This window comes from Chiloscyllium punctatum, chromosome 5 (genome assembly GCF_047496795.1).
Source record: "Chiloscyllium punctatum isolate Juve2018m chromosome 5, sChiPun1.3, whole genome shotgun sequence".
In the NCBI taxonomy this organism is placed as follows: Eukaryota; Metazoa; Chordata; class Chondrichthyes; order Orectolobiformes; family Hemiscylliidae; genus Chiloscyllium; species Chiloscyllium punctatum.
In genome coordinates, this window is record NC_092743.1 from 103,228,599 (window position 1) to 103,242,318 (window position 13,720).

At 39.7% G+C, this 13,720-nt stretch overlaps 1 protein-coding gene across 1 annotated transcript; it reads right to left on the reverse strand.

The window, feature by feature from the left end:
* Positions 1 to 4,104: 4,104 nt before the first annotated feature.
* fam83a (family with sequence similarity 83 member A) lies at positions 4,105 to 13,451 on the reverse strand. The gene is made up of 4 exons (XM_072570901.1): positions 12,893 to 13,451; positions 10,037 to 10,204; positions 7,759 to 7,883; positions 4,105 to 6,460 (listed from the first exon to the last, which is right to left on the reverse strand). Exons 1-4 carry the CDS (start codon positions 13,409 to 13,411, stop codon positions 5,833 to 5,835), a joined length of 1,440 nt encoding a protein of 479 aa, XP_072427002.1. The 5' UTR covers positions 13,412 to 13,451; the 3' UTR covers positions 4,105 to 5,832.
* Between the last annotated feature and the right edge of the window lie 269 nt (positions 13,452 to 13,720).

Sequence of the window (13,720 nt, forward strand, 5' to 3'; positions counted from 1 at the left end):
GGAACAGATGTTCTTGGGAAGATGCGTGACAGAAATGTGGAGGTTATTTAGGGAGCACTTGCTGATAGTGCTGGATAGGTTTGTCTCACTGAGGCAAGGAAAGGATAGTAGAATAAAGGAACCTTGGGTGATAAGGGATGTGGGACATCTGGTCAAGAAGAAGGAAGCTTTCTTAAGTTGAGGAGGCAAGGGATCAGACAGGGCTCTAGAGGGTTACAAGGTAGTCCGGAAGGAACTGAAGATTGGACTTAGGACAGCTAGAAGGGGGCATGAAAATGTTTTAGCGGGTAGGATTAAGGAAAATCCTAAGGCATTCTACACTTATATGAGGAACCAGAGTATGGCCAGAGTGAGGGTAGGGCAAGTCAAGGATCATGGAGGGAACTTGTGCCTGGAGTCAGAGGAGGTAGAAAAGGTCCTTTATGAATACTTAGCTTCAGTATTCACGACTGAGAGGGCCCCTTTCATTTGTGAGGACAGCATGAAACAGGCTGATATGCTCAAACAGGTTGATGTTAAGAAGGAACATGTGCTGAAAATTTTGAAAAACATCAGGTTATATAAGTCCCCTGAGCCGATCAGAATATACCCAAGGTTACAACTGTAAGCAAGGGAAGAGATTGCTGCACTTTTGGCAGTGATCTTTGTGCCCTCACTGTCCAGTGGAATAGTGCCAGATGATTGGAGGGTGGCAAACGTTACTCTCTTGTTGGAGAAAGGGAATTGGGACAATCCTGGGAATTGCAGACCAGTCAGTTTTACATCTCTGGTGGGCAAATTATTGGAGAGGATTCTGAGAGACAGGATTTATGATTACTTGGAAAACCATAGTTTGATTAGAGATAGTCAGCATGGCTTTATGAGGGGCAGGCATGCCTCACAAACCTTATTGAATTCCTTGGGGATGTGACAAAAAACATTGATGAATGTAGAGCAGTGGATGTGGTGTACATGGATTTTAGCAAGGCATTTGATAAGGTTCCCCATGATTGCGGATATTTCCAAGGAAAGAAATATGATTCTCAACAATCCACAAAAACTACCATAGTCATTACTTAATCCACAAATAATTATTTTTTATCAATGAATATTTGTGGATGCTACATTGTAGGAAATATGTGAATGTATTGGACAGTGCACAAAAGAATGGTTCCAGGAATGGGAAACTTCAGTTATGAGGATAGATCAAAGAAGCTGACACTGTTCTTCTTTGAAAAAAGAAGGCTGTGAACAGATTTGATAGAGGTTTTCAAAATAATGAGTGGGCTGGATCAGTAGATAGGGAGAAGCTGTTCCCTTTCGTAACAGTAAAAAGGAGGAGGGCGGCGATTCAAATTGATATGCAAACAAAACCAAGGATGTGATTTTTTTTAAAGTGTGTTACAGCAAATAATTAGAGTATGAAATGCACTGTCTGGAAATGTGTGGAAGCAGTTTCAGTTGAGGCATTCAAGAGGGTTTTGGATGATTATTTGGATAGAAATGGAGTGCAAGCATATGGAGAAAAGCGAGGAGATTGACACTAGATGATAGAACCGATGGAGGCACGATGGACCAAATGGCCTCCTCCTGCAAAATAACAATACTGTGTTTCTGGTGTACAAAGTTAAAAAGGACACAACACCAGGAGCTTCCAATTAAACCTGTTGGACTATAACCTGGTGTTGTGTGATTTTTAACTTTGTACACCCCAGTCCAAATAGTGTTTCTGGTGAACTGCCTTTTTGAACCACTGCAGTTCATGTGCCCCAGGTACTTTTAGAGAGAGAGTTCAAAGACTTTAACCCAGCAACACTAAAGGGATGATGATATATTTCCAATTCAGGATGGTAAGTGGCTTTCATGTGGTGATATTCCATACATCTATTGGCCTTATCTTTCTCAGTGATCGAGACCAGAATTTGGAAAGTATTGTCAAAGGGCCTATGGTTTGTGGTGGTGCAGTGCATAAATGCTGAAATTAGGATATTAAAGCACAGTGATGTATAGGTACCAATATGAGCTGTCTTCAAAAATCTTTATTGTACAGTAAAATGGAGAATTCCTCATATTGGGGTTACAGATACTTGTGTTCAAAAAATGCTACTGAAGTAGGATAAAATATTTCATGTTTTCCAATGCTAAGTCTAGTGATTCTTCCCCCATTTCAAATTAGGATAGGGGTTTTTAACACTGTATTTTTAATAGCTTTGAAATAGCATCACATAAGAAATAGGAGCAAGAGTAGATAATTTAGTCCCTCTAGCCTGATCTGTCCTTCAGTATGATCATGGTTAATGGTTTACTTCATCTTCTTTTTCCCACCTGCTTCCCATATCCTGAAGATTTCCAAATGCTTGTCTACCTCAGACTTAAATATGTTCAATAATGGGGTGTCCACAACCTTCTGGGATAGAAAATTCCAAAGGTTCTCACAACCCTCCAACAGAACCTTTCTCCTGTGTCTAAATTATCAACCTCTTATATTGAACATTAGACCCTATGTTCTAGATTCCCTAGCCAGGGGAAACAACTTCTCGGTGTTTACTCTGTCTGGCTCTTTCAGAATTTTGATAATTCCAATGAGATCACATCATTCTTCTAAGCTCTACAGAATATAGACCCAATTTACTCAGCTTCTCAGAAACCAATTTAACAAAGCTTCATTGGACTGTTTCCATGGTAAATCCTGTATATGTATCTGATGCATATGTTTTATGATAGTCATCATTCCCTGTGCCTGTTCCTCAGACCCATTCAATTAAACTGATATCTGACTTGATGTGATATACTGTATTTCTAGAAAAATATCTCTTTTTTTTTCCTTATAAACATAAACCTATTATGTAACCTCACGGTTTCCTGATATTTCCAGCAGTATGTGGGTAGGGAGTGAGATGCTGACGGGGTATGGTGACAGTTGTTTACCAAACGGAGAGTGTTACATTTATTCAGTGCCTTTCACGACCACAGTATGTCCAGAAAGCACTTTGAGACAATGTGTAGTCACCGTTCTGGGGAAGTACGGCAAACAATTTGCACACAGCAAGTTCTCACAAACATCAATGAGTTAATGTCAAGTTGGTCTGTTTCAAATTAGGTAAGAAAGCAGGGAGTAGAAATCCCCAACCCAATATTATTCAAAATAGTGCCAAGGAGTTTTTTGCATCTATCTCAATGAGACAGTTGGGTCTTCAGTTTATTTAGAAATTAAAGTGTGGAAGAAGTTCATTCCATCGAGTAACAGGTAACCATCCAGTGCAATCCCACTTCCAACATCTCATCCAAAAGATGATGTGTCTAACAGTGCAGCATTTCCTCAGTACTAGAGCCTGGATCGTGTGGTTGCATTTCTGGAGTGGGGACTGGAATCAAGGTGAGAGTGTCACAACCTCAAGTCCCACCTGAGAAATTTACTCAAATAATTGAGCAAGTGCTGCACTGTTGTATTTCAAGTAAGTGTAAAGCTCTGTCCACTGCCAGGTGGATACTTCAAGTTTCTAAGGTTGCATATCCAGGGAATGCAGGTGTCCTACGTTATGATGCTGACCACACTTCAAAAGTGCTTCATTAGGTGTAAAGTGCTTTTGGATGTCCCAAGATTATGAATGGCACTTTGGAAATTCAAGTTCTTTCTTTCTTAGTCCCAGGAAGCACTAAATAGCTTTTTGTGTGAGGAGAGAGTTGGATCAGTCTGATCTGTTCTAATGTGTCTCCTTGTAGTTGGACTCAGAACTCATTGAAGGTACCTGATATCAAATTGCCTTACCTGAGAAACTAACAACAAACTTAAAAGTTATGAATTCAAAATAGGAAAGCAACCTTGTTTTTTATGGAAAACACAGTAGTAAATATCAATAATTTGTAAAACGAGATGCACTATCGATTTACCAGATCAATACATGAAGTGAAGTTGCAATAAGACATTCTGATACTGATTGTGGGGATATAATCTTATGTTGTGCTGAAGAATCACATTTTAGTTGCTTCACCTCCATCAAATAACGATTCTAATGAATGTTTTGTGCTGCAATAATGGAGTTCTTTGTTAACCTTCTATCATGATATAAAACATGTTCACAATTCATCACAATCACAACAGAGACCAGAAGAAACAGCCAGAAAGTTGGTTATTTTAATCACAATTAATTGCTTTGACTACTTGATATTGGTGATTCATTGTCATTATCGAAGTGCATGTTGAGTGGCATAGGTGGCCATGGGTCTTCCAAACTTTCTAATCTTAGCAACAGCAGATGCTGATATTTTTGATGTCCTGGTTACATGGATTTTTAATGCAGTCTAGTGACTTGCTTCCCAGTTGGCCAATTGATCTTCTACTGCTTTGCCCCCTAGTGGTGATGAGGCTCCAACTCTTCTGCATGGAAAGCATGTTTGGAAACCTACATTTGACTTCTGTTGATATAATTTAAGAATTTTTTTGCTTTTCCAGCCTCTCTCGATGCTCTTTAGTTCTTCTCTCCACCCAGCTTACACTTAGAATCCTTCTTAAGCATCTAATTTCAAAGCCATTGATTATTATTTTAATGCACCAAGCTTCATATCCATTATTCATTACTGATTGGATGTAATATTTTAGTACCTCACTTGAGCATTAGCATGGTCAAAATTTTTGGTTCTTGCTTTTCTCATTCCAATCCCTAGGCAGATGAATCAAACTACATTAAGCCATAAGAAACAAGGCTGCTTCAGATTTCATACCTAAATTAGTAGATATCTACTACACCAGATATTGGCCAATATGTTAATCCCTAGTCATATGTTGTTCATTGTGTATAAAAAGTGAGTGGGTTGAACACTGGGCAGAAAGAGAAACAAATACACGATGCATTAAAAGTCTTTGCTACAGACAGAAGCGCAATCACTTGCAAAATACACAAGGAAGAGAATCATGTACAAATAGAATTTGGGATACAGAAAGCAAATTGTAAATATAGTCAGAAAGAGAGAAACAGCTCAAGATAGAAGTACTTTGGCTGCCAAAAATGGAGTGAAAAGTACTGAAAATCATAATACACAAAGGACTAGTAAAGGATAGAGAGAAAGACAGCTTTTGTGGTAACATTGCAGAATCCTTTTGAAGTGTGGTTGCTATTCTAAGAAATGCAACGCAGTAAACAATGTAATGATGCACAGACAGTACATTTTGATGATAAATGTTGACCAGGACACTGAATAATGTCTTTACTTCTTCTTATGTAGTGTCGTGGGATCCTTAACATCTAGCTGGGTCAACAAGCAGGGTTTACCATCTTTGACTGATAGCATTCCTGCTCAAGTCTTTAGAATGGGATTTGAACTCTTGAACTTCTGGCCTTCGTGAAACTGAGACAAGACTGGCACTGATCTCTACCACTCATTGGGAACATGTGCCCAAGGCAACTAAACACCAGCATCAGAAACAGCCATTTTCACAGATGTAGAACGAGAGAAAACAACTGACTTGTATAAGGACAGAGATGGAAACAGATGTACACTGAGATAATTGAAAAGGGACTTAATTAGGATTTTTTTTTGCCGAACAGCTCTTGTGTAATTGCTTAGTTTGGTCAGTCAGGACTATCCAAAGTCTCCAATTCTAACTCTGATTCAGAGACCTAGGCAGAGGGTCCCAGGGAGCAGGGGATTTTCTTACTGGAAGTTCAGACTTGTTGGACAATGCCAATGGAGTCATTAAATTGGAACTTGCATGGGTTCCAGATGGTAGGTTGTGTGTCTGATTCCTGATAATCCAACAGCTGGGAGATTTGGGCCATCATTTTTCTTAGATTAAACTAGATTGTCTTCAACTACATCTGCAAACAATCATTTTCATCGGTCAAAATGCTTGTCCTATCTATTGTTGAAATACTTGGGATTAGCTAGATTATTCAGTCTGAATGGGGCTTCCATTGAGTATTTTCCTCTGTGGGTTTGCTCCAGGTTGAACAAGAGTTTGGTGTCTGTCAGCATGTAATGTTGCCTGAAAGATAATAGTCGTGATACACTCTGTAGTTCCTCCCTCTGAGCTCTTAGTGTGTTGATGCGATTAGAATTCATAGTTGGCTTTGGTATTTCATTAAGGTGGCAGTCAACTTGGAAGGGATAGTTCCTTTCCTGGAGAAGCGGTGTGTACAACAGCCTATACTGAGCGGCAGCTCTGCTGTTGTGTTTCTGGTTGTGAAGGTTCTCACCTTTGGTGAAGTGAAGGGTGTTGATTGAGCGCTGGCTGGAACTGGATAGGCTGCTCAAAGTATTTGAAAGGGTGTTGTGACTTCCTGGCCACATGATTATTGGTCCGCTGCTGGTTTTCACTGAGCTTCTTGGAAGGCTGTGAGGTAATGCTTGCTTTGAACTGAATTCATTTACTGGCTTAGACTGAGAAAAGAGCCTGCGAAATTCTTCATCAAAACTTTCAACAATGTGTCCTGAAAAGAGAGTGATGAAATTCCTGTGCACCTGCCCTGATAACCAAGTAAAACTGTAAAAGCAGAAATTGAGAGAAAAAATAAATTTAAAAATTGATTCAAATGAAATGCTTACAATTTGTTAACACAAAAATCTAAAGCAAATATGCTCCTTTATCATTTTTGCAGCATAGGTTCTCCATTTTCCTTTTGAGTTCAAAGGTTGTGTGTTCAAGTCCCACTCCAGGGCTTAAGCATAAGATCCAGGCTGGCTGTTCCAGTGCAACGCTAAAGAAGTGCTATACTGTCAGAAGTGTATTTTTGTATGAGATGGCAAAATAAAACCATCAGCAAGACATTTTGTCAAGAAGACAAAACCCTTATTTTGAAAGGCAGTGTGGAATCTCTCCCCAGAGCCCTGGCAAACCAATATCCCTAAAGGAAAAACTGCCCCATAACCCCTAAAGGCATCTCCACTCGTCCAATCCTGCCTCTTGAGCATCCCTAATTTCCATTGTTCAGCTATTGGTTGTCATGACATCAACTGCTCTGGAATTCTGTCCCTAAACCTCTCCACCTCTCAAACTGTTGCTCCTCCTCTAGGATGTTTTCAAAAACTTGTCTGTTTGACCAAACTTTTGATTTAGAATATTGAAAAAAATCCAATAAATACTGCCAGATGAAGCAAGTTTTTATTACTTGCTTCATCTATAAAAAAAAGTGCCATTTGAGGGCAAATGTACAGACTAACAAATGAATGCCTCCTCACCAAATAGCAGCACCTTGCAACACTCTGAAGAATTACCCATTTGGAGTCACCATTTCCAAAATGGCTTGACTTACTGTGTCACAAAGCCCCATATTGGTTTGCCAGTTCTGGTTGAAAACATTCCTGGAGGTCTCAGGATATGACTCTCTCTTGCTTCCTACATTCCCTCTCCTGAACCCCCCACCCCACCCCCCCCCCCCCCCCCCAGAATAAGTATTGGTCACTTGACATGTCTGTCCACCTAAGGCCTGCTCCTCGTTTGCTAATCAGGGAGTGGTTACCTCATGTATTGACTTTTAACTCTGAAGCCAACATAGTTGTTCTGCCAACTCAAATAACAAATAGACAGAAATATTGAGAAATTAAATTCAACAAAATTTTGTCCAGCGTTACAATGATTTTTCACCCAGGCTGCTTGTAGTACAGACTGAGGGTAGCATTGAGGTCTTGGAGAGTTGCAGCTTAGAGGAGTTTACAAACTGAAATAATTCTTTTAGTCCCGGACAGTCCTGGAGTGTTTGAAATATTAATCATACCTACTTTGTTCTACATGCACTGTTTATAAACACAGTGACTGTAGTGGCTGAATATCTTCCCACTCACCTGTAGGACCCCGATAGCACATGTAAGCAGTCAATAATGGTAAACTTTTCCTGAACTTGGCCTGAAAATTTCTTTCCAGATTTTGAACAGTAGAGGTCACCAGACACATGCCTGATTTCTATATTCTGAAACACGAGAGAGAAAGAGTTCATTCATCGAGAGAAGGTGACAGCAATGTTTATATTTGAACAACACAAGAAATGGATTATTGTCAACCCTATATACCAAGAAGTTTGTGAAAGTAACACCTGTGGTTGACACATCGTATTTCAATTATTTGCTAGCTTTTGAGTGGTTTATTCCACTCCGTAGACTCCTCTGGTATATACATTCTCAGATGTCTGTGTTCCTCCACTTTGTTCTGTTCATTATCCCCTGATTTTAGTCACTCCACTATTGGGTGGTCACATCTTCAGCTGCTGAGGCCACTACTCTTGGATATCCCTCCTTAAACATCTATGTCATTCTGTCTTTCTTTATTTAAGATATGTAAAGCCTTGACTAAGCTCCTGGTCACTAGTCCTAACACCACCTTATGTGGCTCAGTGTCAGATTTTGCATCATAATACTTCAGGAAGCACCATGGGATAGTATATTGCATTAAAAACATTATATAAATGCATATTTTTAGCTGTTGTAATTACTCTGTGTTTTCAAAAGCTACTCAATTGAAGCCTCTGTTAAAACAGAAAATACTGGAAATACTAGCAGGTCAAACAACAACAGAAAGAGAGCGGTCCAAAAATTCCAATAATGGAAAGTCTTTGGAGCAGCTCAGATTGAAGTTACACTTTGGGATTCCAGATGCAGCAAGCTCTAGGAATTGACAAATTCAGTTTTCCAATGGCAAATCTCTTGCATCTAGAACCTTCCAAAACAATCAATCTGTTAAAGTTGTACAAAGTCAGAAGTCACACAACACCAGGTTATAGTCCAACAGGTTTATTTGAAACCACACAAGCTTTCATCAGGTTCTATGAGAAAGCAGGGCAGACACAGAGTTTATAGGCAGAGAGATCAAGAGATCATACAGCTGGTATGAGTGGGGTGTCAAATAATATCTCTGCAGGTGACCAAGAGTGTTAGTGTATAAAGTGTTTATAAAGTCAACATCAGTGCTGTGCTGTCATGACAATCAGGCAGAGCGATAGGAATATACAGTAACATCTCAGGCCACATCCTAGACATTGTGAGGCATTGTTCATAATCTGTCTGAGTTTTAATCTAGAAGCAGGCTGGTTTCATTCTGAAAGCTGGAATTTATAAGATGCCACATTGACTGACAGTGACTCCGAATTTTGTGCTTTTTGAACACAATAGAATGTACCTGCAAATAAACAAACATCTTGGATGAAATGATTCAGCCCATAGATGTGTGTGTCATGTATGTGTGTGTGTATATATGAGAGAGAGAGAGAGTCTGTGTGGGTGTGTTTGTGTGTGTGCCTTTGTGTGAAAGAGTGTGTATATGAGAACGCGTAATAAGTAATTCAAAATTGTGCTTCGAAAGCTTGTGTGGTTTCAAATAAACCTGTTCGACTATAATCTGGTGTTGTGTGACTTCTGATTTTGTCCACCCTAGTTCAACACTGGCACCTCCACATCATAGCTACCATTAAAGTTGTAAACTTTGGAGGGATCCAACTCACGTAATTTAATAGTTACCTGGGAAAACATTGAGGTTAAAGATGCTACTTAAATCCTGGGTAACTATTAAACTGAAGTTCCAAATTACCAATGACTCCCCAAACTATACCCCATCCCCACCCCCCCCCCCCCCCCCCCAGCTCTTAGCCCATATCCAAGACCCCACAACCAAACACTCTCCCCTGCAATCAAGCCCAATTTCACCCATAGCACTCTGAACTAATCCTGACTAACACCAAGCCCTCACAACTCAGACTCTCCCAGAACTGATAACCCCCATTTCTGGCCTGACCTCAACCCACTACCAGAAATGATGCAACCCTTCCTCTTCCCATCCAATGGTCTGAATATCCCCAGGATTGGTACTCTCTCCCACACATAAGACCCAACATCCCTCAACCCTTACCCCACCTTGGACTAACAACCCACTCCCCCAATAAGAATCAGTACTCCAGCCACCTGCCTGACGATCCCAAGCTGTGGCCTGACCACGCCTCCACCACCTGAAGCAGATGGACAAAGAGAGACAACCAAGTGTCCATTATGCACATATGAGCATATATAAACATGGATTATGTAGAATTCAACTGGATTATTTTATTGTTGAATATAAAGCTGACAAAGCACTTACCGTTAAGTGACTGCTTGTTATCTGGAGTTTTTCACACATTTCAATGAAGTATTGTAAAGAGTGTTGATCTAGTAGAATGTAAACAATGACATCCCGCTTGTTGGCTGCTTCCAGGACATCACAGAAGATATCAACATCAGTGAATATGTCCATCACGATAGCTATTAGCTGGGGGAAAGGAAGTTAGAATCTCATTTGATACTTTAACTTCCACACTTATGGCGAGAGACTGGAAAAGCTGAGGGTGGTGGTACAAAGGGGTCTACGTGCCCTGGTATACGAACCACAAAATGTCAACGTATAGTGGCAGCAATTGATTGGGAAGGCAAATGGACCATTGGACTTTAATGCAAGGAGTTCAGAGGTTCACTTAGTTCATTTCTGGGAAGAAAAGCTCAACTTATGAAGAACAGTTCCGGCTTGTACTCATTGGAGTTTAGTAAAATGAGAGGGATCTTGTTGAAATATATAAGATCTTGGCGAAAGTGGATAGGATGGATATCTGGAACATGTTTTCTCTTTGGTAAAACTAACACAGTTCAGAATTTAGAGATCTTTTTAAAAGGGAGAGGAGGAGAACTTTTTCAATCATCTGGCCATTGGTCTGTGCGAATCTCTTTCATAGAAAGCAATGGAGATTGGATTATCAAACTTGTTGAAGGCTCAATTCAATACATTTTTGATAGAAAAGTGAATCAAGCACTATGAGTTTTGGGAGAGTGGGAGAACAGGAAGGTGGAGCTGATCTTACTGAATAGTGGTACAGGCTTGAAGGCCGAATGACCTACTCCAGTTTCTAAGACTTTTGTTCTGATATTGCTGTTATGAGGAGATTTAATAGAGATTATCAAAACTATGAAGAGTTTTGGTGGAGTAGAAAAGCAGAGAATGGTGAAGAAATCATGATAAAGACAGTACTGTTAGTTAACATCAATATTTTCAATACCTAATAACTCACTCAAAGCTCAATAAATAGAAATAGAAATACATCTGCAGGAATTATTCCAGAATCTATGAAATTTTGGAAAATCATTACCAATCCATTGACTGTCTCTTTTGCCATCCCCTTCAACATTCTGAGATGTAGACATTCAGGTTCCAGAGCCTTACTTTTCAACTTACAGTCCCACTAATTCCTCCAGTACAACCTCATTAAGAATAATTTCCTTCAACTCTTCATCTTCCCAAATCACTTGGATATCCAATGGATAAATATGAGGTTATTCACTTTGGTAGGAAGAACAGATGTGCAGAATATTTTTAAGTGGTGAGAAGTTAGAGACTGTAGATGTGCAAAGGGACCTTTCTGTCCTTGTCAATAAGTCATTGAGGGTTTACATGGAAGTGCAGCAAGATATTAGGAAAGCTCATAGAATATTAGTCTTTATCGCAAATGGATTGAGTCCAAGAACAGTGAAGTCTTGTTTCAAACATTCAAGAGCTTGGTTAGATTGCACCTGTAGTACTGTATACAGTTTTGGCCTCCTTATCTGAGAAATATATTATTGTCATAGAGGAAGTGCAATAAAGGTTGCCAGACGTTCCTAGGATTGTGGAACTGTCCTATGAAGAGAGATAGGGCAAGCTGTTTTGTCAAGAATTTCAACAGATAGGATGTGATCTCACTGGAACCTATACTTAAAGGAGATGTAGACACAGGGAAGATATTTCCCCTAGAATCAGGGAGCACAATTTAAGAATAGGCTGGGATGCCATTTAGGATCAAGGTGAGGACTTGATAACTTGCTAGAAGTGCAAGCTGCAAAGGGATAGGGGAATAGGACTTCTGGGATCTCAGTGAATTTGATTTGATTAGATTTATTGTAGTCACATGTACCTAAGTACAGTGAAAAGTTTTGATTTGTGAGCAGTACAGGCAGATCATAGCAAACAAGGACATGTAGACCATAGAGTGATTAGACAGAGTGAGGCATACAAGATTACAGCTGCACAGGAGGTACACAAAACAAGATCAACATTACTTAAGGTTAGAGAGGTCCATTCAGCACTCTGATGGGAAGAGCAGCCCCATCTCTTTAACTGGTGAGACTTATGGATTGAGAAAGAAACACAGAAACAACACAGAGAAAAAAAAAATGAAAAAAATAAATTATGTGAATCAGATACAGATCAAATCTGATACAGGCAGATAAATGAACAGAAGGAAGGAGAGAAACAAACACAGAGAATACTGGAGAAACTCAACATGTCTGCCAGCATCTCTGAAGGGAGAAAGTTTCTTTAGTTTTACTAGTCTTGAAATGTTAACTCAATTTTTCTGTCGCTACAGATGCATTCTTAGTTTCTCTAGCATTCTCTGTACTTGTTTCAGATTTCCAGCTTCCATAATATTTTACTTCGGTTAAAAGGGAAGAGACATTATGTTGTGATATCAGAAATAAAGACTGAAAGGAAAAGTAAGATTATTTTAAAATAATACATTTTAAAACAGAACAATTTACAGGCTGTGGAACGGGATTCCAATTAAAATTGTACCCTTTCAGGGTGAGAGCTGTTGAGTGACACTACAGAAACGTAAACCTCATCATTGAGGGGGTCCTTGCATTGTTGGGTGACAGATCCAACGTTCTGAGGTACTTTTACAATTTCGTGATGCTCAAGCGGAGATTGTGGACATGATCCCCTATTCACAAGGTCAAGCAAAGCAAACCACCAGCTACTTGTAATCATTCATAAGTGTCAGAATTACTCTTCCTTATCACAAGTTGCTGGATGTTTAAGCAGTAATAATAGCATGACAATTTAACTTATCTTCAATATAGCCAACACATTCTGAGCCATTCTTGATTCACAATAAACAAACATTACTGAATTGCAATGTAGTACAGGAATTACCTCAATAGCTTGACTGATGTAGAAGCGTAAAATATTTTTGATGCTCTGTGATTTTGCAGTCTGAAAGTAAACTTTGATGTTTGAGGGTCCCTTCAGGTAATATTTTTTGTCTGCCATTGGCCAACCTTGTTCCAGCATTGGTCCATTGCTGTCCGAGTTGAGTGGAAAGTAAGTGCCAGTCAGGTCAGAAGAAGCATCTGGTGCCCCAGGTTTGCTTTGTCCCCCTTCTAATGGTGGTAGCTCAGGTTGGAGGGGCTCCTTAGGATTACTCATAATGTATTGTATTTCAGAAGGAGATAGGAAGCTCACCTCTCCTTCTTCAGCCAACACACTATCATAAGCCTCAGTGCCAGCGTCCAGCAAGGCATCTGTTGCCAACCTTATGCTTTCATTGTAGCTCAGGTCAAACTCAGGCGCAGACATCCAGGGGTTTTTAACCGCTTCCAGTCGCCTCTTGATCTTGCCAACTTTTTTTGATTCATACCAATTGGTTTTCCGGTAACTTTGTGTATTCATCATTAATGCTTGTGGCTGGGTCCACAGCTCTCTGCTAGCTATACTAAATGCTGAATTAATGCAAGAGAGTAGTCATTAAGCTAAGGCATGCAATTATGTGTAAACAAGAGAATTATGCTGCCTTACCTTAAGGCAAGTACTGAATCAGGATAATTACATGCTCAAGATAGCACTGGGTAGCTGTCACTTTGGATAAATTCATAAGAACAAATCATCTTATGTTACCTTTCTTTCTCTGGCATTTTTTTCAACATTTATGTTGGAATTCTGGGTTATTTGTGCACTCAGACTTCTCAGATATTTTCTGTGCAG

Coding starts and splice junctions, on each gene's coding strand:
- fam83a (XM_072570901.1), bottom strand. CDS start 13,411: ATGATGAATACACAAAGTTACCGGAAAACCAATTGGTATGAATCAAAA. Junction 10,205..12,892: donor ACATCAGTCAAGCTATTGAG/GTAATTCCTGTA, acceptor CCTTTCCCCCAG/CTAATAGCTATCGTGATGGA. Junction 7,884..10,036: donor TAACAAGCAGTCACTTAACG/GTAAGTGCTTTG, acceptor CTCGTGTTTCAG/AATATAGAAATCAGGCATGT.